General features: G+C 36.6%; 1 protein-coding gene across 1 annotated transcript in view; it reads left to right on the forward strand.

Annotated features, from left to right (window-relative positions):
- tbxas1 (thromboxane A synthase 1 (platelet)) overlaps positions 1 to 25,252 on the forward strand; it is a 65,466-nt gene that overhangs the window by 7,422 nt on the left and 32,792 nt on the right. Inside the window, exons 3-5 of the mRNA XM_052531391.1 lie at positions 10,039 to 10,132; positions 16,213 to 16,265; positions 24,345 to 24,441. Coding sequence (XP_052387351.1) covers positions 10,039 to 10,132; positions 16,213 to 16,265; positions 24,345 to 24,441 — 244 coding nt within the window. The remainder of the gene's footprint in view (positions 1 to 10,038; positions 10,133 to 16,212; positions 16,266 to 24,344; positions 24,442 to 25,252) is intronic.

Raw genomic sequence — 25,252 nt, forward strand, 5'->3', positions numbered from 1 at the left:
TCCATGTGACTTCAGTACACCAATTAACATCCAGTGATGTGAAAAGCTGCGGCCATAATTAGGATGTTTTTTTAAACCATTGCTTCCAGCTAAAATACATGATGTGACAGGACAAGAGAGGAAGGAATTTTTCACTGGAAGAAGCGTTATTATGGATTATGGACTTATTATTTGACCAGAAGTGATGGTTTAAGGTTAAAATGCCTTGATTGATTTGTTTAATAAAAACATGATCCTTTTTTACTTAATACATGTTTAATTGATGGACTGGAGTCGTTTGGATTACTTGTGGATTATTGTGATTTTATCAGCTGTTTGGATTCTGATGGCACCCATTCACTCCAGGGAAATAATTTTCAGCAAATTTGAATTAGAGCGCATTTAAGAAAATTTGGTGCTCCATGTGTCTTTGCTTGGACTAAAATTCCTCATCCATAACTGCTAGTTCCTTTCTTTACCCTCACTGTAGTGAAATCCCACAATGCTAGATTGTCTGTTCCCTCTGGGTCCCCAGTAGTCCAATCTAAGTGACTATCTTTGCCCTCCAATGTGAAAGTAGAGGCTGCGTGCCGACCATTCAATGCTGATTGCATCAAGCTGTGGACAGCTGACTTGGCAGTGAGGCACTTGCACACAGTGTTTGACTTTCTTTGTCATTGGCCAGCCTGTGGAATAGTTATTGTTTAATTGAGGGCCGTTGGACAGCTCATCCATCACAGATGTTAATCATATCAAACGTTCGCACCTCCCCGAGATGCTTCTACGCTCCTCCGTTTCCACGGTGACGGGCACCTAATAAATCTAAATATGGTAATCTTCTCTAATTTCACCCAGATCCACCCTCCGCTGTAAAATGAGCATGTCGCCACTTAGATAGGCCAGCCAATATAGAAATAGAGTACCATAGCACACACCATTAAAGTGTGTAACCATGTAACACAGTGTAAAGTCTGTAAATTGTCTTGACACCTCATGCTGGAGCTGTGCAGAGAGAGAGTTATACGTAGATTAAATCTCAAATTGCACAATTGTTATTTGATTATGAAGTGACGAAAGTCAGCAGTCGCTTCAGCCAGGCTCTTGCTTGTAGTTTGTGGCACCGCTGCGTCGCTGTGAAGCACCAGAAAGCAACTGACAAGCCCTCCTGCAGCTTGCATTAATTCACTGTCATTATGATTTGATTTCACATTATATCATCTTACCATAGTTCCTTAAAAAAAAATTCTTTCTATCCTGTGGAGTATTATGGGATCAGTTGAGTTCAATTGGTGGCTTGAAGACAACACTTATAAGAATTAGAGGATAGTCTTACCCTGGTCATTAAATTTAAATTATGCTTAAAGTGTAAAACACTCTCATAAACTTCATTTTAAAAGAGCAATTCATCTAAAAATTTAAACTATGCCATTATTTAAATTCTTGTGCCATTCTAAACTTGCTTGACTCTCATCTGCAGAACACAAAAAAAGGTTTTGAAGAGTTATACTGGTCATTCCTTTCAGTTGCAATTACAATTAATGGAGATTGAAATTTCCAGTGTCAAAAAGGACACAAAGCAAAGTATTCTAAACATGGTCCATATGATTCGGGTGCTATATACTTTATATATACTTTTTCTGAAGGGGTATGATAGCTTAATGTAAAGAAAACTGACCAAAACTATTCTCATTGTTCAACTATTGTTGTCCTTAGGGAAGTTGTTGCCTAGTGGTTAGAGAGTTTGACTCGTAACCCTAAGGTTGTGGGTTCGAGTCTCGGGCCAGCAATACCACGACTGAGGTTCCTATTGAGCAAGGCGTCGAACACTCAACTGCTCACCGGGTGCCGCAGCATAAATGGCTGCCCACTGCTCCGGGTGTGTGTTCACAGTGTGTGTGTGTGTGTTCACTGCTCTGTGTGTGTGCACTTTGGATGGGTTAAATGCAGAGCACGAATTCTGAGTATGGGTCACCATACTTGGCTGTATGTCACTTTCACTTTCACTCTTTTTTTCACTTTTAACCGACCACATCGAGCTGGATCAAATCATGAATAAATCATTCAGACAACAGATTCATTAAAAAGATCAGAGGCAAAGACCGATTTGTCCACAAACCGAAACTTTGAAGTGAAAAATGAAAGCCTCACTGTGGATTGAAGCTTTCAAGCTTTAAAATGATGCAAAAACACCATCATGGAAGTGGTTAATATATCTTTATGTGCTATATCTTAAGTCTTCCGGAACCATATGATAGCTTTGCGAGACAAAAACAGATAAACATTTTAGTTGTGACCTCACGACTGTTAACCATCACATCTATGAGTTGAGAACTGGATAAAACAAAGAATGCATCATTCAGAGAAAAGATTTGTTGAAAAGTTTTATAAAGAGATTAGTTTGTGAATCAAGGGCAGGAATTTCAGTGAATAATGACTTAAAATCCAGTCACACAAAATTCACACAAGGCTATTGAATGGCTAGAGATTTGAAATAGCTTGACTATGGAACTTTTATTGTGCTTATGTCCTTTTTGAAGCTCATTATTAAAGCCTCACTTCCTTAGAACAACAAAAGGGGGAGTTAATAATGACAATATCAAACAATGTTTCAAAAATGATAAATAATGACAGAATTTATGGACGAATCTTTTCCATTAAGCCACTCTCCTTTTACATCACATCTATGATTTTCAGATGGATACAGACTCTCTCAGCCGTCTTTAACAAGTCAGTGTGGCGAGACATGCCATAGTCCCTGCTGAGGGGCTGAAAATAGCACCATGTTTTGTGTGGAAAGGCTCGGAAGAACAGGATTGGGTCCTGGGGAGGTGTTATGGAACCGGAGGGACTCACATGACTAATGCCGACAAGAGAGATGTCACAGCAGGCCCGTTCACACGTCTATATCAGCGCCATTTTTCAGCCTATTTTTGGTTATTGTTGTCTCACAGCTGGCTACACATGTGCACCTGCACACACAATGCACTTCAGCAGTGAGGAGGTGACAGGGGAAGATATACTTCTTTTCAAACAGCCTTCTCTCTCTTGGTTTATTCCTTTTTTTCCTTTCTCTTCATTCTAAAGAATCCCACTGATGAATGGTTGACGATGGTTGAGCACTGAAATGACACATGAACTCTTTCCTCTGTAGCCTGACACGGACTGAAGCTATAATGAAGGAAAAGTGTTTGTGTGTTTAATAATGGGGGGTATGCTGAATCGTAAGTGCACGTCGCCTAGTGATGAGAGGAATTAGAAGTCATTAAAAAAACCCTCTGAACTCAGTCAGGGGCTTTTAACATGCAGCCATTAGTTTGCATAATGCGACGACACAGGTCGGTAAACAAGAATATCTTACATCATCAACTGTGTAGGTTGGTTATCTCTTCTACAAGCGGCACTCAACAATCCCTCTGGGTACAGTAACAGCACAAAACTTTGTTAAAATAGATGTCTACACGAATGCATCTCCAGCTGTGCACAAATCAAATGTAAATGGGTCGTGCGGTAAATGTTCAATAATAGCTATTTACTGACTGATACAAAAGCTGCATGGCTTTCGTTCGGTGTTCTACATCAATAGCTGAGAACTGTATCCATTTGAAAGAGATTTATAAACCCAAATTATAGGGTTTGCAGTAATTTAGGTAATGCCTACAGGATAACACTTAACATATGCGAATGTAAAACTGCAATGAATTAAAAATAGCTGTTTGTTTTGTTTTAAATAAAAATGTATTCCCGTAATGGGAAAGTTGAATTTTCAGCTTCATTAACTCCTATCTTCAGTGTCACATGATCCTTCAGAAATCATTCTAAAATGCTGATTTTCTGCTTAAGAAACATTGCTTATTTTTGTGCCGCTTAATATTTCCAATATTTCCTTAATATCCAGGATTCTTGATATGTAGTTCAAAGGAAAAGCATTTCTTTGAAATATGATTTTTTTTTGTATGGGTCTTTTATTAATCAAGGATGCATTAATTGATTAAAAGTATTAATTTCTAATAATATTTACAGACCCTTAACTTTTGAACGTGTACCTGCCTACCGCTAATGTATGCATGAAAATCCAAGTCGATTTTCATTGTGTGAGCCGCATGTGATGTGACTGATTATGTGTCAAACTGAGCACCCCTGTATGAGCCCCTGTGTGGATGAATGACACAATCTCATTTGTGTTTCTTACTGAGATTAAGAGGATTTCAGGCTGAGACCTTTCGATCTTTTAGTGTCTGATTTCAGATATTGGCCTTGGTATTTTGGTTGGAGATGATAATGAGGAATCTGCGTTTCACAGTACCAGCAATTGATCCCAGGGTTATGCAAAATTCAGAATTGAATAATTGGCTTGCTTTAATTAAAAGTTGAATGTTGAATTTAATTGGTTACATCCGACACAAGGTAGAGTTGATATGACAGGAAGAGGAACCCTAGAAAATTCAATGCAGGTAATTCACTTTTGAAAAGTAAGTATTCGTCCAACACAAAATTCAGTCTATTAAATTTGATTTGCTAGTTTTAGTAAATGCAATTACCAACCAGTTATTATATCTATAAATTTTCTGTCTAATGTAGCCTGGAAATCTTCAAACGTAGTTCCCCCCCCAAACACTGAAACAAGTCTTTGTCAAGCCAGCATTCAAAGTTTGCCGTTGGTTTTCTAGCTAAAAGTACAGTTTTTCAGAATTCAGTTCATTTGAATTTTGCTTCTGCATAATATTTGCGTCTTAAATTCCAATTAAGGAATTCTGAATGTATCACAACCATGCTAATATAAAAAGCATCATCATGACCTTTAAACATTTATCATTATATAGTATACATTAGATATTCTGTACAAATTCATAAATAGTAAAATTTAATTTGATGCTATCTGCAAGACTTTTGGACAAAGAGGCTCATGTTACTTGTGTTAAGTTGGTGCAGTGATGTGAAAAGCTTATTTTAAGAGATGTTCATCATGGCAATGAGATCAGATCCTGTACTAAGAAACATGCTCTCAGCCATTTGAACACCGTAATGGTTTATTTAAAGGGTTGGGTGCACTTTAAATACTGAATTTGCTTTGAAATATGTTTAAATCATATGTTTGTATACTGTGTGGTTTAAACTCACTTGGCTTTCTGTCCTGTGTTTGTTGTTAGCTGTGTGTCTCTAACCCTGCCGTCACAGCTTGTTTGGTGTTGTGCTGGACCGTAGCGCATCCTCTTCTACATCTGATCAATTGCAACGTCTCTCTGCTCTCAGAGATAAATGTGCGGTGCCAAGCATCTGATCCAGGTCTGGGTACTGCACAAAACTCCACAGGGGAGCTCGTCCTTTGCCCACCGCCAGACCGCTTAAGCAGTTTTGGGCATCGCTTCCCCCATGCACACACTCGCTCTATAGCCCACCCAGGCCCACGGCACCATCAGCAGACTATTGAGTGGAAAGCTGGCAAATCATGGTCCATGTGACTGCAGCTACACACGTTAGTGTGTGCGTGAGAGTGACAGAAGGGAGTTGGTGATTTTGTGGCCATGATAAAACTCCTGTCCGATGGACTAATCCTGCATGAATCAATGCGCTTCTATTGGTGCCCATTTTTAATAGGCTCTTACAATAGAAAAGAAATCAAATGTGTCATGGGTGATCAAGAGAGACACTAGAAGCAGCTCAGAGCAATTATAGCTTGCACTTTTATGCCCAGCAGGATCAATGTGTGCTTCAGGAGATGTTTGCTGATACTTAATGTCCTTCTCTGAAACAAATAACATTCAGACTGTGTGCAATATAAACTCTGCTACATTTTCGTAAACTGAGCAGTGTTGTAGTATGCTGTAATGTGCGAATATAGTGTAATTATGAGTGTTTGTGAATGTGTATGATAAAAACAAGGAGAGAGTAACTTGGTGTTATTATAAGCAAAAAAATCTGCAGGTGTTTCTGGATTCTTATATATTTGGCAAACATAGTTTATTTAGTTTTACAAGGGCATTTTAACAAGGAGTTTAACAAGGTTGTATCTAGTTATATCTAGAGCTGTCAATCGATTTAAAAAAATAATAAATCACATTTTCTAAATTAATCACAGTTAATTGCACTTAACATTAAAATGTATAATCATATGTTCACATTGTATCTCCAAATTACATTTAAACAACAAAAAAGTATTTTTAAGGAATACTGAAGTCTTCTTTTTAAATGGATTTTTTCAAATGCATTTCTGGGAATGAGCAATTATAGCCATTCAACATTACTGTAAAACTTTGCCATCATTTTCAGCATTTAATATTAATGGGAAATACTGCCACAGTTGGAGCATCTGATTCTTTAACAGAGAGAAAAGAAAATGCCTTTTCCCCCAGAATCTTGGACAGCAACTTTTCGGTTTCTCACCCCTCTTTCACCTCACACTGTATCTCTCTTTTGGCGCTAATGAGAACATTGGCTGGCCTGTTCCTTTCAACCTCCATCTGAAAACAACACAGTGAGTCCTTGCTGTCAGTCAGACATGCTTTGCTCAATCTCTCCTGCCCTTCCTGCTCATTCACCCCAAAGTTACAGGTCACCCTAAACTCACACATTCTAATATCTTCATGATGTGCAAAGTTTAACTATATCAGCCTCGGAGAAGTTTGTGTATGTCAAAGTGTCCAGCCATGACTTCTGCTTGTGTGAACATACGTTTTTTAGGTTGAAACAGGTTTGATATGTTTGTGTCAGTGCCCAGCTGTGATCCTTCCTTACCTCGTAAGACCTTTAACATTCACATTTGGAAAGGACAGAGAGTGAGGCTGAGGTAAATATTTAACAAGTAGGCTGGGTGTGAATTTTAGTGGTATTTTAAGGACTGTCTTCCAGCCTGGCCTTTTCCCAGTATATTTAGCCTGTGGCACATCTCGCTCTCTTTCTCGGCCCATGGCACAGGGGTATTAACTGATAAGCAACATCAACATCTGTTTATCTAGGCCGGAGAGACACATAGAGGAGACGCCTCGCTGGATTTGTCAGTCAGCTCAGGCTTGCATTGAACTCCAATTGATTGTCATGCAGTTGTGTGCTGTCTTGTTTCAACTTAATTATTGTGCTGTAGGTCTGTAGTCAAACATACTGTATATAGACATACTATAATGTTCATAACACAAAGTAGACATTAGAAATGTGCACAATTATATGTAGAAAAACTCAAACAGCTTTGGAACTATTAAATCAAATTATGACAGAATTATTTTTTTTCTTGGTAAACTATCCCTTTAACAGGCACAGGTGTAAGAACAACCTCTTAAATTAATTTAAATTGAGGGTCAGAGTAAAGGTGGAAAATGTAAAATTGGTCATATAAAACAAACATTTCTTAAGTGGACTGAGTGGGGGGGAAAGTATACGTTAGCAAGGAAGAATTACAACAAACTTTAGTCTCGCCATTTAGCTGCCATTGTGACAATTCAGAAGCACAAACATGAGCTATTTTTAAATACCTAGTAGGCCTAAGTTTCCTACATAGACAGCATTATAGACATGGTTCATCTGACATGAAGGCAACATTATGGTTGTGTCTCATTTCAAAGTTTGCACCCTTTATATGTCACATTTGTATACACGCCATAAAGGCTGTATCGTTTTAGTTTGGTAACCAATATAAAATTGACTGTTATTCCATGATTAAATGAAAATGTTACAGTAAATCTAAAATGTTACTTGTAAGTAAATTAAAATTACTAACAAGTTGGATTCACAATTCTAATATTAGTGTGTAGGCTACTACAGGTATGTGTTTGTTGTTCTTAGTGTATTAGCTTAGCAATATGCTAACAGCAAACTCAACGGAATCAACGGAATGTTGGACATTCTGTTGGAATGGACTTTCTTTTCTGGAAGCGCTATATGTGATTGACTTTTAACTGACCTGCTGTTAAATTTGAGCTTTCCAGTTTAGTCACTTTATTGATCAGTTTGGGCTGCCTTTGAGCATAACTGCCTTCAAACTGTGGAAATATGCTACATTCTGCTTCATATGGGCCCTAAAAAGATTTTTGATTGAACTTCAGCAAAACTGGAACAAACTGTTGTTAATGTTCCAAACTGCATGTTATGAAGGACAAATCAACTCTGGTTCCGTTTAACTGGAATACATTCCCACAACTAATGGGGATGAACCTGATCTCACTCTGCTGAGCACTGTGGATGTCTTTCACATTATTTCTGTGTTCACTTAACCGATAATGAGTTGAAAGACTCGGGGATGTTTGTCTGACGACTCGTGGTGAATATATTTGTGCTGAAGTGAGAAATGGTTTTGTATCTGGGCACGGACTGATTGGACTGGGGATTCATCGTCTTTCAGCACCGGACGAGCGTGTTAGGATGCGACGTGCTTCTGTGTAATTAAGAACATGTCATAAAATGAGTTATCATTCCAGCTCTTTTTTTACAGCATGTGTTAAGACCCACTCTCTAATCTGACAATTAATATGGTAATGAACTCCTGCCGAGCTGGAGATTATGAAGGAGATGGATGTCAGAATCTTTTGGTTACAGTACTTTTTTTTTTTTTTTTTTTTTGAGGAAGATGGGTGGCAGTTACTTCGCTCCACAGTGCTGAAGTCAGAGTCTGATATTTCAAGGCAAACACAATTAGAAATATATACAAGGGTGTTTCTTCAACTATGGACACATTTGGCACTAAACTTTTAGGGTATAATCTCTCATTAATTACATTTCACCCCTGACCTGTCATGGAAATGTATACATATAATAAAATATATATATATATATATATATAATATATATAAATATATATATATATTATTATTTTTTATTTTTTTTATTATTATATTTTCCTACTTTGGTTGCTTTAAGTACACTTATTTGTAAAAAGTTATTGAGGCAACCAGTTATTTTTGGTTGTGATAAAATTCATCCTACAAATGATGATCAGTCAGAATTCTGTAAAACTGTTATAAAAAAAACTTTTATTAATATTTTTTATAATGAGTTTTCTTGGTTTAAGTTTGAAAAACTCTTTACATAAAAATAATCTGAAAAACAGCACAAATAGAGCCATTGCAGAAGTTCCCAAAGCCATTTAATAATGTGACATTTATATTTAAAAAAATGTTGGAAAAAATGGCTATAATGGAAGAAATACCCAGTAATGTGTTTCTTATCTAACAGTACTTTTTTTGAGGAAGATGGGTGGCAGTTACTTCTCTCCACAGCAAACGGGTCTACCTTGCAAATGGGTTTTTGTGCACCGGTTTTAGTGAATATTTGCACACATTTGAATAAAGTACACGCTGTTCTCTTTCTCTGGTGGATTAAGACATTCGTGTTTAACTTCTAGGGGACAAAAATGCACTCTTTGAGCGAATAACGTCTCGTCATCTCCCACGGCTCACTTCAAAGTTAAAAGTGGTCGAAGCGCTGGTGTGTCAGCAGATGCAATCCTCATGCATAATGCAGGTCCCCTTTCCATACTCGGAGGAAATGCAGCACTTCCCAGTGCTCTCCGATACTTTTTGTGTCATCATGCATTTGCAGGAAACATCGCTTACACCCCCATCACAGGGTTATCATCATGGGAACAACTTGGAAAGTTGTGCTAGACCCTGTGATGGTATGGTCCAGGAATTTAAACAGTGGCCCTTGAATTGCTGTTGCCTGTTATTTAATCACAATTTGTCTGTTTCTTGTATAATTATTATACATGCAGTTTCTAGACTTTCATATTAATTGAGAGACTACACAGAATCATTTTATTTGTAATATTAGAATTTTATAAATAAAAATTACAATATTTTTATTATTATTTTTCTATAATAATAAATATTTTTCTTAAATATATAATTTTTATATATTAATATATATATATATAATTTTTTTTTATTTTTTTTTTTTTATACGTGTATACGGTCATCACATGCCTATTTGTTTTTCTTCTAATGATTAAATTTTTCTCCATTTATTCTCTTATTGCTTTCACATTTTTCATATATGGTTTTCTAATAATGCTCAGACACACTGACTCCAAACCAAAGAGGTTTTCATTGAATGTCTTTGTTTTTGTTTTAATAGGTACTCCATCTCCCCTTTCTCTGTCTTGGTGCGATGTGGCATCAAGCACCCAAAGCCCTCACCGTTTTTCGGAAATCTCATGATGTTTCGAGACGTAAGAACTTTAGTTTACTTCATAATGAGACACTAGACACATTCGCTCACTTTCTCACACGTGCACACACCTTGCACCGCCCTCCAAAAACGAGAAAAATGATATTTCTCTCACTTCATTAGATTTGTTCATTAAAAATGACTCACTGCTAATGACATCTAATGTCATGTGATTCCCAAACAGATTATCCTCTGTGCTGAATTATGTAGTTTTATGACGATAATATAAAAGTCGGACAAGGAGAGAGTGGGTGGGTTTAATATTGCAAAATTAATACTTTTAATTCCTTATGAGATTTTTTTTTTCTTAAAGTTTAATCTCAGTCCCAAACTATAATGTAGCAAATCAACAGCTACCTTGAGTACTCTCATTTCTTCCTGCCTTTAGATTAATGATAATGGTTCGAAGTGGATTAAAGGAAATAAAGGCCAAAATTGCAGTGCTGTAGGGCCGTTTGATTCCAATGTGAGTTTTAAATGGATCTCCATTTGTGAACACGAAATGCCTAGATTCATCCAGCAACCAATAAGGACGAATGTCATAAAAAGGACACGTCCAGCTCATATTTCACCCAACAGTAAAAAATAAAAAAGAACAGAAAAAAAAAAATGAGACTTAACTTTGGACCATTAAAATGTATTTTCATTAAAGTTAAAGTGAAGGTTGACATATCAATGAAGAATACAGCGTTCAAATATTCATGTTAATTAAACTTGTTGTTCTTTTTTTTAACTGTAAACAAAAAAGTCTGTTAAGATAGGGCACAAAGTACTGTATTAATATGAAGAAATGTATTATTTACCTTTATAAAGAGTCCCACTCTTGTGTTGTTCTGGTGCTGAATAGATTCTCAGATCAATATGTTACTGTCAGACAGTGATGGTTGACTGGACAGCACGTCGTTCACAACACTCTTTTCATTCTGTCTTTCTATCACACGCTTATGACAGGGCTCCCTCTTCCTTCTCTCCTTCTCTTGGTCTGCCTGTCTGTATTTCCTTATACTTCCTTTTCATCTCAATTCATGTCTTCATCGTTGTGATTAAATGGTATTATATGGAAGTGAGAAAGGTGTAAATGAATATGCATGCATGCATAATTACTGTCTTGAAGCAGGTGAACTAAAGGCATGTGCTTAAGGTTTTAAGTGTGTGGGGTTTTGTATGCTGTTGTGCAGCCTTTGTCTGTGCATATTAGTGTGTGTGTGTAGATTTGGCACACGTCAGCAGACTCAGTCTCACAAACAATGGTCTCCAGAGCATTGCTCCTTCAGAATCCTCTGACCCACTTCCACAGGCCAGCCTCTCAGCTAAATCCTGTACGTCTTCTGTGTGCAACTATATGCACATTTTGTGTTGCTGGCACTAGAGATGCAGACGCAATCCCCTCTCAAGAGGCAGGTGGCTACATTTCAGGTTAGAAATTCAGTTAGAATGAAGGACAGGGAGATGCTCAAAGGGAGCAATGAATGGAACATTTAAAAAAACAGCATTTACTTAAAATAGTCATCTTTTTGAAAATGTATTTACTGTCTCTTTTGATCAATTTATTGCATCCTTGCTGAATATAAAAAAATGACTGACTCAAAGAGACAGAGCGAAGGATCACGGGTAACAGGAAGTGATGTAGAAAGAGCGTTTGGGATACAGGGGCAGATTGAGTCACATTTAGAGACTAGACACTAGTCTCTCGCAACCCACAGCAGCACATTATCATGACACACTCCATTACCAAATACAACACTCACAGACGTGGGATTTGGTCCATTTAAGATCCTAAACAACCTAGATGCGGTTCCTCTCTCTCTTTCTCTCTGTTGCCAGCGCACATGCACACACTTGCTTTCTGTTTATCCATAGGGGACGTATTTGGAAAACAGGATTTGTCACGGTAGTTTAAAATAAAAAGAGCTACAGTATCTAGAACGACTTTAACATTAACAACATAAAGCCGCCTGCCCAGTGTGTCAAGACTATTTACAGAATCTAAGGTACAAAAAGAGGTCATTCATAAAGGTTATAAACGTATTAACAGAAGACCACCCATGTTAACTCTGTTTTAATATATTTGAAAATATAATTTATTCCTGTGATAGCAAAGCTGAATTTTAGCAGCAATTACTCCAGTTCCCAGTGCAGCATGATCCTTCAGAAATCCTTCTAATTTTCAGGATTCTTTGATGAATAGAAACGGTTATTTGAAGTGGAAATCTTTTGTATAATTACTTTTTTTTTCTTTTAATTAATGCATCCCTGCTAGATAAAAGCATTCATCTATTTTTCTTTCTTCCCAAAAAAAATATATTTTTTGTTTTGAATTGTACTGACCCCAAAATGTTGAGCTGTAGTACATATGAACACCTATTCAATATTTAGCAAGTTGGCCATATGCAAAAACATTATCCAGTCATAACAGATGTCAATTTTGCATAGTGTATAGAAGTCTTACATAAAAACAAAATAAGGGTCAGAGAGAAGCAAAATTCTCATTAAAAACTAAATGATATCTGATGCATTTTGGAAACAAAACTAGTACATAGTGCAAGAACCAATCAGGTTTCAGGATTTATAAGCAAGAGTCAGGGTGCACAGGTTTTTTTGAAAATTTGAAATCTTGAATCTTAAATTTTGAAACTGATATGTTGCATCACGTGCCTTTGTGGAAGAAATTATTATTTGAAATTGAAAAGTTTGCAAGGTTCATGGCACTGAATCTTTGAAAGGTATCTAGAGTAGCACTTAATTGCTTGATACTCGAGCAGAATTGTATATTTTGCTTTGTTTTCGGACCAATATCTCTAAATACTTCTGGATACTTCTCCATTGACTTTCACTGTATGACCCATAAAATATAGAATAGAATAGAATAGAATATTTCCCTTTAATTGTCTTTCTTTCACAGATCTATCCTTAAAATTGCATATCCCACGCTGAACGTCTGCGTGCATGACTCTGAGTGACCTGACAGATTATTAGCAGCCGAGACAAAGAGAAGCAGCACAGTGTTCAGATCTGCGCGGAGGTCAAGGTCATACATGTGCTAGAAAACAACTAAAAGTGGCTAATCTATTTAAGAGAATTCCAGCAGGATCGCTGACTGTCCACTTCAGTCAGACCCGACATTATTGATCGTATCCATACGAGGCAAATCCCCAATGAAGCCAAAGGCAGAAGCAACTTATTTGTTTGAATTGAGCCTCCTGTTAAACTTCGCTAGAGCACTGTTAGATGCACGAGTGTGACAGAACAGTAATAAAAGGCTGAAGGAGAGGACATCAGGATGGAAGGGCACACACTCCACTGCTTAATGCTCACTGAGGAACAAGCGCGCACACATACAGTATACGACTAATGCCCATCAGGGAGACTGCAGGAATGGTGGGATGAAGAAGGGAGGGCAGGCGGTTTGGTGACAGCACCGTCGACTCCTTCATTAGTACAGACAGCAGAGCCACTGGCTGCCATGCATACCAAACTAGCACTCTTTGTGCTTTTTATGTGTGTGTCTGTGCGTGCATTTTACAGTCAGCAATTGATGTTCATTGTTTGCTTTGTTGTGTGTGTTCATAACTATATCCCACCAGCCTCAATAAACAATGCAATCTCAGCAGCCTTATGTGCGAAGTTTAATATGTTCTTCGATTCGAAATAGGGGTGTGATAATATTCCTGTTACTGTGTTATGGATATTTCAGGATAATATTCTCAGTAGACCTCGATAAACCTTGAGAGAGCCAAGCGCAGTCAGTGTTTTTGCTCTGTACTGACCCCTACTGCTAGATAAGTGCAGTCACTCAGCGATGCCATACCTGCAATAGCCTCAATTCACGTAGTTAGCGCCTCTTTAGGAGTCATATAGACCGATCTATATTGTTGTGGGCTGTCTTATTCTTTTTAGACAAACAGTTGGTGGTATCCAAGAAAAGATTGAGCTGAAATAAATAATTGCATTAAACTACATGATAGCAAAGCTGTGCAAATATTTGAGAATGTGCTAATCTTGGAGAAAGTGCCCACCCTCTGAGAACAAAAGGATGCAGGTTCATCAATTCAGATATCTCTTATTCAGAATATTAGAATGTTTTATTCCACAATATATATAAAAAGAATCAATTAAAAAAATGTGGCAAAAAAAAACTATGTTATTAAAGTCCCTGTTGGTGTCATGTACTTTACAGGTGTCCCAATATTTTTATCCGTATAGTGTATCTCTCCAATTTCTTTCTTACACTCACTTGTTTAACTACTTTAAGTACTTTATTAGCAAAATGCAAATATTTGGAGCAGAATATATAAAGGTGCATCTCAATAAATTAGAATGTCGTGGAAAAGTCAAACTCAAATTGTGAAACTTGTGTATTAAATAAATGCAATGTACACAGACTGAAGTAGTTTAAGTCTTTGGTTCTTTTAATTGTCATGATTTTGGCTCACATTTAACAAAAACCCACCAATTCACTTCTCAACAAATTAGAATACTTCAGAAGACCAAAAAAAAAAAAAAATAGTGAATTGCTGGCCTTCTGGAAAGTATATTCATTTACTGTACATGTACTCAATACTTGGTAGGGACTCCTTTTGCTTTATTTACTGTCTTAATTCAGTGTGGCATGGAGGTGATCAGTTTGTGGAACTGCTGAGGTGGTCTGGACGCCCAGCTTTCTTTGACTGCCCTTCAGCTCATCTGTATGGTTTGGTCTCTTGTTTCTCATCTTCCTCTTGACAATAACCCATAGATTATCTCAGGGGTTCAGGTCTGGTGAGTTTGCTGGCTAGTCAAGCACACAAACACCATGGTCATTCAACCAACTTTTAGTGCTTTTGGCAGTGTGTGCAGGTGCCAAATCCTGCTGAAAAATGAAATCAGCATCTTCAAAAAAGCTGGTCAGAAGAAGGAAGCATGAAGCGTTCCAAATTTTTTTTGTAAATGGTGCAGTGACTTTGGTTTTCAAAAAAACACCACCAATGGACCAACACCAGCAGATGACACTGCACCCCATTTCATCACAGACTGTGGAAACGAAACACTGGACTTCAAGCAACTTGGGCTATGAGCTTCTCCACCCTTCCTCCAGACTCCAGGACCTTGGTTTGCAAATGAAATACAAAACTTGCTCTCATCTGAAAAGAGGACTTTGGACCATTGGACAACAATCCAGTTCTTCTTTTCCTTAGCCCAGGTAAGACACCTCTGGCGTTGTCTGTGGTTCAGGAGTAAACTTACGAGAGGAATATGTCAACAGTAGCCAAATTCCTTGACACGTCTGTATGCCTAGACCACAGTCTCAGTCCATAACTTGTAAAGTTCACTCAAATTCTTGAATCAATTTTGCTTGACAATCCTCATAAGGCTGCGGTTCTCTCGGTTGGTTGTGTTTCTTTTTCTTCCACACTCGTTTCTTTTATTCAACTTTCTGTTAACATGCTTGGATACAGCACTCTGTGAACAGCCAGCTTCTTTGGCAATTAATGATTGTGGCTTGCCCTCCTTGTGAAGGGTGTCAGTGATTATCTTCTGGACAACTGTGAGATCAGCAGTCTTCCCCATGAGACCATTTTTGAAGGCTCAGGAAACCTCTGCAGGTCTTTTTAGTTGATTAGCTGATTGGCATGTCACCATATTCTAATTTGTTGAGAAGTGAATTGGTGGGTTTTTGTTAAATGTGAGCCAAAATCATCACGATTAAAAGAACCAAAGGCTAAAACTACTTCAGTCTGTGTGCACTGAATTTATTTAATACACAAGTTTCACAATTTGAGTTGAATTACTGAAATAAATGAAATTTTCCAGGACATTCTAATTTATTGAGATGCACCTGTGTATGTATATGTGTGTGTGTGTGTGTGTATCACAGAATGTGTGAACAAGGTATTAACAGAAGTAAAATAATAATAACAAATAAATAAAATAAAATTAGTTGAGTTGTGTGGTATTTCATTGTTAAATCTGATTGTTGAGGATGATGTGAAACTTTGGCAGTCTCTAAAGTGAATCATACCACATGAGTGACTTGTAAATTCTGCACTGAATGTTTTCTAATGTGCTTTTATACTGACACATGGGTTTTCTGCTCTTGCACAGGGTTTCCTTAAGCCACAATCTGACCTAATAAAGAAATATGGACGAATTTGTGGGTAAGTCTCCCTGGATTTTTCTCTTACTGTTATTGAAGTGCCAATTAAATTAATAAATTAAATTTGATTACATTTACGTTGTTTCTTTGTCTTATCTGAGATTGATATCTGAAAGAAAGCATTTTTTATTATCCGGGGAAAGCTTTTGTCAAAAGCATTAATGAACACAAATATGTGAAACCTATTTGTTTTGCCAATTGTAACATGAATGATTTCTCATTACCCCCTGTGGAATATAAATGATTTTTTTTCCTGATTATTTCTGATGAAAAGTGCCATACATGATTGCTTTAGTCATTTCCACATTTATAGAATTATTTTAATGCAAAAGCATCTGTGTATAACACCCATTACACAGGAGGCCCTTGTTAACAGTCCTGTCTTTCATATTCCGACAGTATGAACCACTCACGGAGTGCCCAGTGTCCTCTAATTTAGTTTTAATATGCCTGCTTCTGAGAGGCCGACTTCTCCTCGAGGGAGATCAAAGCATCAAGTGCCATGGGGCTTCCTGTGTTTAATATGAGCAGAATAGATGGGAAGAGAATCAGAATGACACTGGTTTTGTCTGCTTGTGTGCGTGTATGTGTGTTCAATGGGATCCAGGGGTTCTGGATTGGGCGTCGGGACCGGAAAAGGGGATCTAATTCAGAGTCGTGTGGATATATGTCAGGAGACATTACGACATCTTTCAGTTAGAGTAATCCAAGAGGCTGAGCTTCTCGCCGAAATCAAAGGGCTTTGAAATACATATCAGTGCTCTGCATGCTCCTTAAAACCCTTGTCGGTTCCCGATGTACAAACCATCAGTCATCTAAGTTCAGACGTTTCGGCACATTGCAGGAGTGCTCGATTTCAAATGTGCAGAGGGCTTGCAAACGAAGGTGTGATATTATTTTTTGCTCTATCCAAAAATATCCCTTAGATATGGTTTGAAAATATCTTGAAATGCCTCCTAACCAGAATGCATTAATGAGATACCCTAAAGTGAAAGAGACCATATGGGCTTTTCAATGGCTGGCAGCTAAAGAACAGTTTGTTTAATTGCATATACAGTGTTTTTAGGTGTGAATTGTCTCTAAATAAAAATTACTTTGTATCATTGTATTAATAAATTTGAATATATTTCTCATAAACATATAGTATGATTTTGCAACTTGTCATAATGAGATTTTCCCAAATATTTCCAATTTCTCATAATGACTTATTAATAAATTATCTCATAGCAATGATCATAATAATATTAGTGTATGTAGAATCATTCTCAGAATTATATTATTAGTGGTAATGAGATGCTAATAATATTAGTATTAATTAGTATTCTCATCATGACAAACTGTATCCTAATGATGATAAGCTTTATCATGAGTTAGTCAAGTCATAACTGTGAGAATTTTAATATGATAAAGATTTTTATATTTAATAAATATAAAGGTAGCACTTTATTTAGTCCTGTTCCTCATGTACATACAATGTACTTATTATAGTAATTACAACTAGAATTAAAAGTTAGTGAACTAACTTTGATGTTGGCTTGGCCATCTTGGCCATGGGGCAAAAGAGCCACAGTACTTGTGTGCCCAACATTCTTGAGTTGCCCTGCTGCAAAAAAATAAAATAATAATACCATAAAAAAATACACCTGCAACAGTCTTTTTCCATGGTCCCTTGCTTTTTTCTTTTTTAATAAAAAGCCTAGGCTATGAGAACAGCTACGCCAGGGTTGTCTAGTTGAATGTGAAATAAGTCATGCAAAAACCATAATCTCCTAAATACCATTCAATTTAATCTTATTTTAATAGTACTGACAACATATTTTAAGTTATCACACATTATTGAAAAATTAAAGAAGGGACACTATATATTACATATATATAGTATATATAGTATACTTCGGCGAGTCAAGAGCTAAACAAAAAGTCCTGTTTCATTACAAAATACTGTAACTTTTATAAACTTTATACTATCACCACAACATTTTAATTACTATTTATTATAAAATAAATATTTCATAAAACTGAAACTTAAATATATTATTTATATAGGCTATACAAAACAGAAAAGAAAAAAGACTAAATAATAAGGCTGAATAAGCTGATCTATAGCATGTTAAATGGTGGTTGCCTGTCTATGAATGGTACACCCCAACCACTAAGCTCACAGAAGTGGTTTGACCCAAGTCCTCAGCAGCCAATGACATTGACCTCTTCAAACTGATTTTTAAGGTGTACTTCAGTGTATTTCACGTGAAATACATGTTAAATACCCGCTGATTTTTCACTTGTAAACAACACTATTTAACACGTTAAATAATATTGGATATAACATTGGAGTAATATAGTATTTTAAGAAGCTCTTTAAAAAATATATAAATGACTTTACCATGTTGTGCAGCGCCGATAAATAAATAATATTAAATACTTGTTGTCTACGCATGAAATACACGTATTCAACGTGTTGTTGACGCGTTAAAATTCACGTGTATTTGACCCTGTTGGCCTTCCATACACATTAGATATAATGAAAGGAGACGTGAAAAAAGGACATCGCTTTGTTTTGATATGGATTACTTTATCACAGAATATTTGTTCGGGAGCACTTGTTTAGTTTAAAAGTAGACATGTCAAGCTTTCTATAGATATATCTCTCATGTCTCTTCGTTGAGTATTCATGGAGTTACAGTTCATTTTAATGAAGTGTTTGTAAATGAAGATCAGCGCAGACCAAGGCTGCAGACAGCACACCTTGTTTGTTATCTTTATTTTATAAGTGCCCAAAGTTTTGTTGTTATTATGTTTGTATCCAAAAAAAAGTAGACCCTTTACAGAGACACGTTAAAATTCACGTGTATTTGACCCTCTTGGCCTTCCACACATTAGACGTGAAAAAAGGACATTGCGTTGTTTTGATATGGATTACTTTATCACAGAAAATTTGTTTGGCAGCACTTGTTTGGTTTAAAAGTAGACATGTCAAGCTTTCTATAGATATACAGTATTGTTCAAAATAATAGCAGTACAATGTGACTAACCAGAATAATCAAGGTTTTTAGTATATTTTTTATTGCTACGTGGCAAACAAGTTACCAGTAGGTTCAGTAGATTGTCAGAAAACAAACAAGACCCAGTATTCATGATATGCACGCTCTTAAGGCTGTGCAATTGGGCAATTAGTTGAAAGGGGTGTGTTCAAAAAAATAGCAGTGTCTACCTTTGACTGTACAAACTCAAAACTATTTTGTACAAACATTTTTTTTTCTGGGATTTAGCAATCCTGTGAATCACTAAACTAATATTTAGTTGTATGACCACAGTTTTTTAAAACTGCTTGACATCTGGGTGGCATGGAGTCAACCAACTTGTGGCACCTCTCAGCTGTTATTCCACTCCATGATTCTTTAACAACATTCCACAATTCATTCACATTTCTTGGTTTTGCTTCAGAAACAGCATTTTTGATATCACCCCACAAGTTCTCAATTGGATTAAGGTCTGGAGATTGGGCTGGCCACTCCATAACATTAATTTTGTTGGTTTGGAACCAAGACTTTGCCCGTTTACTAGTGTGTTTTGGGTCATTGTCTTGTTGAAACAACCATTTCAAGGGCATGTCCTCTTCAGCATAGGGCAACATGACCTCTTCAAGTATTTTAACATATGCAAACTGATCCATGATCCCTGGTATGCGATAAATAGGCCCAACACCATAGTAGGAGAAACATGCCCATATCATGATGCTTGCACCTCCATGCTTCACTGTGTACTGTGGCTTGAATTCAGAGTTTGGGGGTCGTCTCACAAACTGCCTGTGGCCCTTGGACCCAAAAAGAACAATTTTACTCTCATCAGTCCACAAAATGTTCCTCCATTTCTCTTTAGGCCAGTTGATGTGTTCTTTGGCAAATTGTAACCTCTTCTGCACATGCCTTTTTTTTAACAGAGGGACTTTGCGGGGGATTCTTGAAAATAGATTAGCTTCACACAGACGTCTTCTAACTGTCACAGTACTTACAGGTAACTCCAGACTGTCTTTGATCATCCTGGAGGTGATCATTGGCTGAGCCTTTGCCATTCTGGTTATTCTTCTATCCATTTTGATGGTTGTCTTCCATTTTCTTCCACGTCTCTCTGGTTTTGCTCTCCATTTTAAGGCATTGGAGATCATTTTAGCTGAACAGCCTATCATTTTTTGCACCTCTTTATAGGTTTTCCCCTCTCTAATCAACTTTTTAATCAAAGTACGCTGTTCTTCTGAACAATGTCTTGAACGACCCATTTTCCTCAGCTTTCAAATGCATGTTCAACAAGTGTTGGCTTCATCCTTAAATAGGGGCCACCTGATTCACACCTGTTTCTTCACAAAATTGATGACCTCAGTGATTGAATGCCACACTGCTATTTTTTTGAACACACCCCTTTCAACTAATTCAACTAATTGCCCAATTGCACAGCCTTAAGAGCGTGCATATCATCAATGCTGGGTCTCATTTGTTTTCTGAGAATCTACTGAACCTACTGGTAACTTGTTTGCCACGTAGCAATAAAAAAATTGATTATTCTGGTTAGTCACATTGTACTGCTATTATTTTGAACAATACTGTATCTCTGTCTCTTCGTTGAGTATTCATGGAGTTACAGTTACTTTTTTCCCCTCGATGTCAAATGATATTTCGTTTTACACGGCTCAACAAACACCTGGATTTTGCTCTTGTTTTGTTCTAATGAGTGGATTGTGTGCATTAATATTTTAAGAAGCTCTTAAAAATATATATAAATGACTTTATCATGTTGTGACGATGGATAGCAATTGATGTGACGTTCAGAACTTCAGCCTGACAGATAAAATCTCACAAGCACATATAAACACTCATTTTCATGTGTATAATATATTCTTCTAATTGTTTTGTGCCGTTTCGCTGCAGGGTTTTAATGTGAAAGGCTGTGAATTCTCTATTTAGACTTGTTCAGAGAAATACATCGCGAGCTCACGGACATTTGGCTGCCGCGAATATATCATGTTATTACTTTAAACAGTTCAGAAACATCTGAATTCAGCTATTGGTGTGTTCTAACGTGTGGATTGCGTGCAATCGCCGATATAATTTAATTACAAAAGGTCTTAAATAAGAATAAATTCGCTCGTTTCGAGCTCCGTGGAGACAGCCTGAGCTGAGCAGCCGTGATTCTTCTCTTGTCTTTCTGACTGCTCTCTGCCCAGAAATCAAGTATTCATAAGCTGTATCACGCTGTCAAATTATATTTCATTTTGCACACATAAACAGTTCAAAAACACCTGAATTCTGCTCTTGTTGTGTTCTAATGGGTGGATTAGTGCAATTCGCTGTGATATTATTTTTGGAAGCGCTTAAAAAATGCTGATGAAGCGCTCATTTCTCTCTCGTCTTTCTCGCTGTTCTTTGGCCAGAGACATAATTTATAAATGAGATCTGACCCGGTAATAATAACATATGTTGGTTTAGCTTGTCAGTGTGAATGAAATGTGTAGCCTATTTATTTGTCCGATCTCGCCCCGAAACGCGGCTGTCATGTGGACTTAAAGTGTTCAGAGAAATACATCGCGAGCTTGCGGACATTTGGCTGCCGCGAATATATCATGTTATTACTTTAAACAGTTCAGAAACATCTGATTTTAGCTCTTGGTGTGTTCTAACGTGTGGATTGCGTGCAATCGCCGTTTTAAAAGGTCTTAAATAAGAATGAATTCGCTCGTTGTGAGCTCCGTGGAGACAGCAGCAGTGAATCTTCTCTCATCTTTCTGACTGCTCTCTGCCCAGAAATCAATTATTAATGAGCCCTGACCCCTGTAATAATCAGATATGTTGGTTTAGCTTGTCAGCTTGAGGGAAATTGTATTATTTACTTGGTATTTTTAACCGGTTTAAAAGTGAAACGAAACCCGGCCGACTCCTCCCTTAATTTTGGGTATTGCAACTATTATATTATTATATAACATAGTATTTGCATTTTTTCTCAGATAATGTAAGTCTATGGGTAATGTATTTTGACATTTAAAAATTAATAAAAAAAAAACTTTAAGTCTGATCCGTCTGAAAAGATATAGCAACCAGCACCGCTCTATCCCGCAGGTGTCTGCCGAGTTTGGGGCTTGTGGCTTTAAAGCCCTAGGAGGAGTAGCGTTTAGAATTTCTGTCAGAAAAATAATAATAAGAAAAAGAAGAAGTTTAAATAGCATAACAGTATGTTGGCTTGTTGCCAAGCCAACATAATAACTATGTAATAACTAGGTACTAACCCTGAACCTACCCCTAAACCTAACCCTACCCCATGTAGTTACCTTGTGTTACCAGAACTTTCTTAGATAAATGCACTATAAGTAAATGTACTGTAAGTACATGCACAGTAAAATAAAGTGCAACCTATATAAATATATAATAAATAACATTCTCATAATAATGACTTAGTTATCAGTATTAAATGCACATTATTTTACAGTATGTGCATTTGTACTTACAGTGTACATACCTAGGAAAGTACTGATAATAGATGGTAACTTCATGGGTTAAATTAGTTTTAGGCCTATTAACCAGTTACTGTAATTACTAGCATAGCATGTACATAAAGTGCTACTAATAGTAATGTAATGTAATAAAGTGCTAGATAATAGTATTATGATAAAATTTCTCATTACTACAAGATATTAGTATTAATAGTATCTCCTAAAAATGACAAATGTTCTCATAGTAATGACTTACTGTATTAGAATAATGCTAAACATTATCATGAGTTAGTTAAGTCAAATTTTAGCAAATATAAAATCTCAGTTATAAGGACATTTTACATAAAAATGACTATGCATCTCATAATGAGAAGCTTTCTCATTATTATGGCTCAAGCATTTAAGTCATTATTATGAGTAAGTTTCTCATTATAACTTACAGAATCATATTTTTTACTCTGTGGCAGAAATGGGCTTAGTATTGTTCATTGTTGGTTCATGATACCTATTGTTAACGACTGTAATTGAACATTAAACCATTAGAGTGATCATTTAATGTTTTACATTACATTAAAGATTGTTACCAAATCTTTAGCTATTTTTTTAAACTGGAAAACATTAATAATTGTCTTTTGCAGTGTGAGTGATCTATCAGTCTGTATTGCACGTGAGAGACTTTCACACAGCTTTTCGGTTTGCGAACAGACCGCCGGCGCAGATGCATAGATAAACCAAAACATACTAATGAGATCAGCGTTTTATAGGTCACTTAGCTGCAAGCTTAATTAAACTCATCCTGCTCCTAGAGCCATGTGGACTGCCAATGTCAGCTTCATTAGCACAAGATGATATGAAGAGAGTTTTACAGTAGGCCTACCAAACTGACACTGGAACATGAAATGAGAGTACAGTCAATGATAAGAGTGATCTGTCTCTGCTGTGTTTGCCTCCAGCTGAGTCCCAGCCGGGCTTAAATGTGCTTTACAGCCACTGGACACGGTAATGAACTTAAGCGTAGGCTTCTGCTGGAAAAAGGAGCTTCCAAAAGCTTGTCTGAGCTAGATCAATGGCTTTAGATATTTGCCTAAAAGCTTTCATATTCAATTATCGGTGCCTAATAAGGGTGTTTAATTATCTGCTTGTTTCTTCAATTTCCTGTGAAGCTGATTCTCAAGAGGAAAAAAAGGGAAAATGACAGGAAGTTGCATTTGATAGGAAGGTGGTGTCTCATGCTGGTGCATGCAGGGGCACATATGTGCTCACAATCCTCCATTTCACAGCGTTTGATGGTATAACCTCGCCACATCTCTGCAGTGAAGGCTGCCATGCGTGACTACAAAAAAGGAGCTAGCTAGCAGCCTCATCAAATTTCTCTTTACTGAGCTGACCTTGACACACACACACACACAAACACACTCAATGTGTCAGTGATATGAAGGGAAGACTGTGTCTATGGGGTCTGCAGCCACAGATGTGCTGCTTTATCCCTGTGTGAATGTGTCCTTTGTTCTTTTGTCTCTTCCTATTCCCCTGAAATCTGACTGGTGCTATCTTATTTATTCATTTCATCTTGTTTGTTTGCTCTGTGTGTGTGTGTGTCAGTTATTATATAGGCCGGCGGCCTATAGTGATCATAGCAGACCCAGATATGCTCAGACAGGTGATGGTGAAGGAATTCAATAAATTTCCCAACAGAATGGTGAGTGATACTACGTTTACAGTCTAAAATTAAATACACACACTCAACAATTCATCTAAAGTTGCATTATTAAGCATACTCTATTTCTTCTTAATGAGTTTTTAATTAGTTGTTTTTTACTTGCTTTTGAGTAAAATATATAAAACTCCTTAAAAAGGAAAAGCCAGATTGCATAAGATATTAAGACTTGTTTTCAGAGCTTTTGGAATATAAGTCAGTGATGTTATAAAACTAAACTTAAAATCATTTTGTTAATTGAAATAAAATAAAGTATAAATATTAGAACTTTTTGAAATAAAATATACACTTTCAGAGTTAAAGCAGTAAAATTACTTAAGCACAAAACAAAATTACTAAAGATATACATAACATGGAAACAAAAATATTATAAAATACTGTTTTAACTGTTTTAATTTTAATTTTTAAATTGCAGGTGGAGTAAAACAAATGCACTAATTTAAGATACATTGTCTGAAAAACATACCTAAGGCAACTTTATATTTAATGCAGTGTTGCTTCTCAAGTAAATTTTAAGGATATTTATTAAACTGGTTAATAAGACAAATACTCAATAAGAATGTATACTGTGTGTGTGTGTGCATGAATTAGCATTCTCTTCTAGCTTTGCAATCTTGATTTACATTATACATTTTGAAATAAGTAATAAATTCATAAATAAATATAAATTCATAAAGCAAAAGAAATGTGCCACATTATAGCAGACATTGGACATTGATGTTAAATGGGTCTGGAAAATAATACACTTACACAACTTTTTTTTTTTTTTTTTCTGTTTTTATTACATTTAGTT

The sequence above is a fragment of the Carassius gibelio genome, chromosome A18 (assembly GCF_023724105.1).
Source record: "Carassius gibelio isolate Cgi1373 ecotype wild population from Czech Republic chromosome A18, carGib1.2-hapl.c, whole genome shotgun sequence".
NCBI lineage: Eukaryota > Metazoa > Chordata > Actinopteri > Cypriniformes > Cyprinidae > Carassius > Carassius gibelio.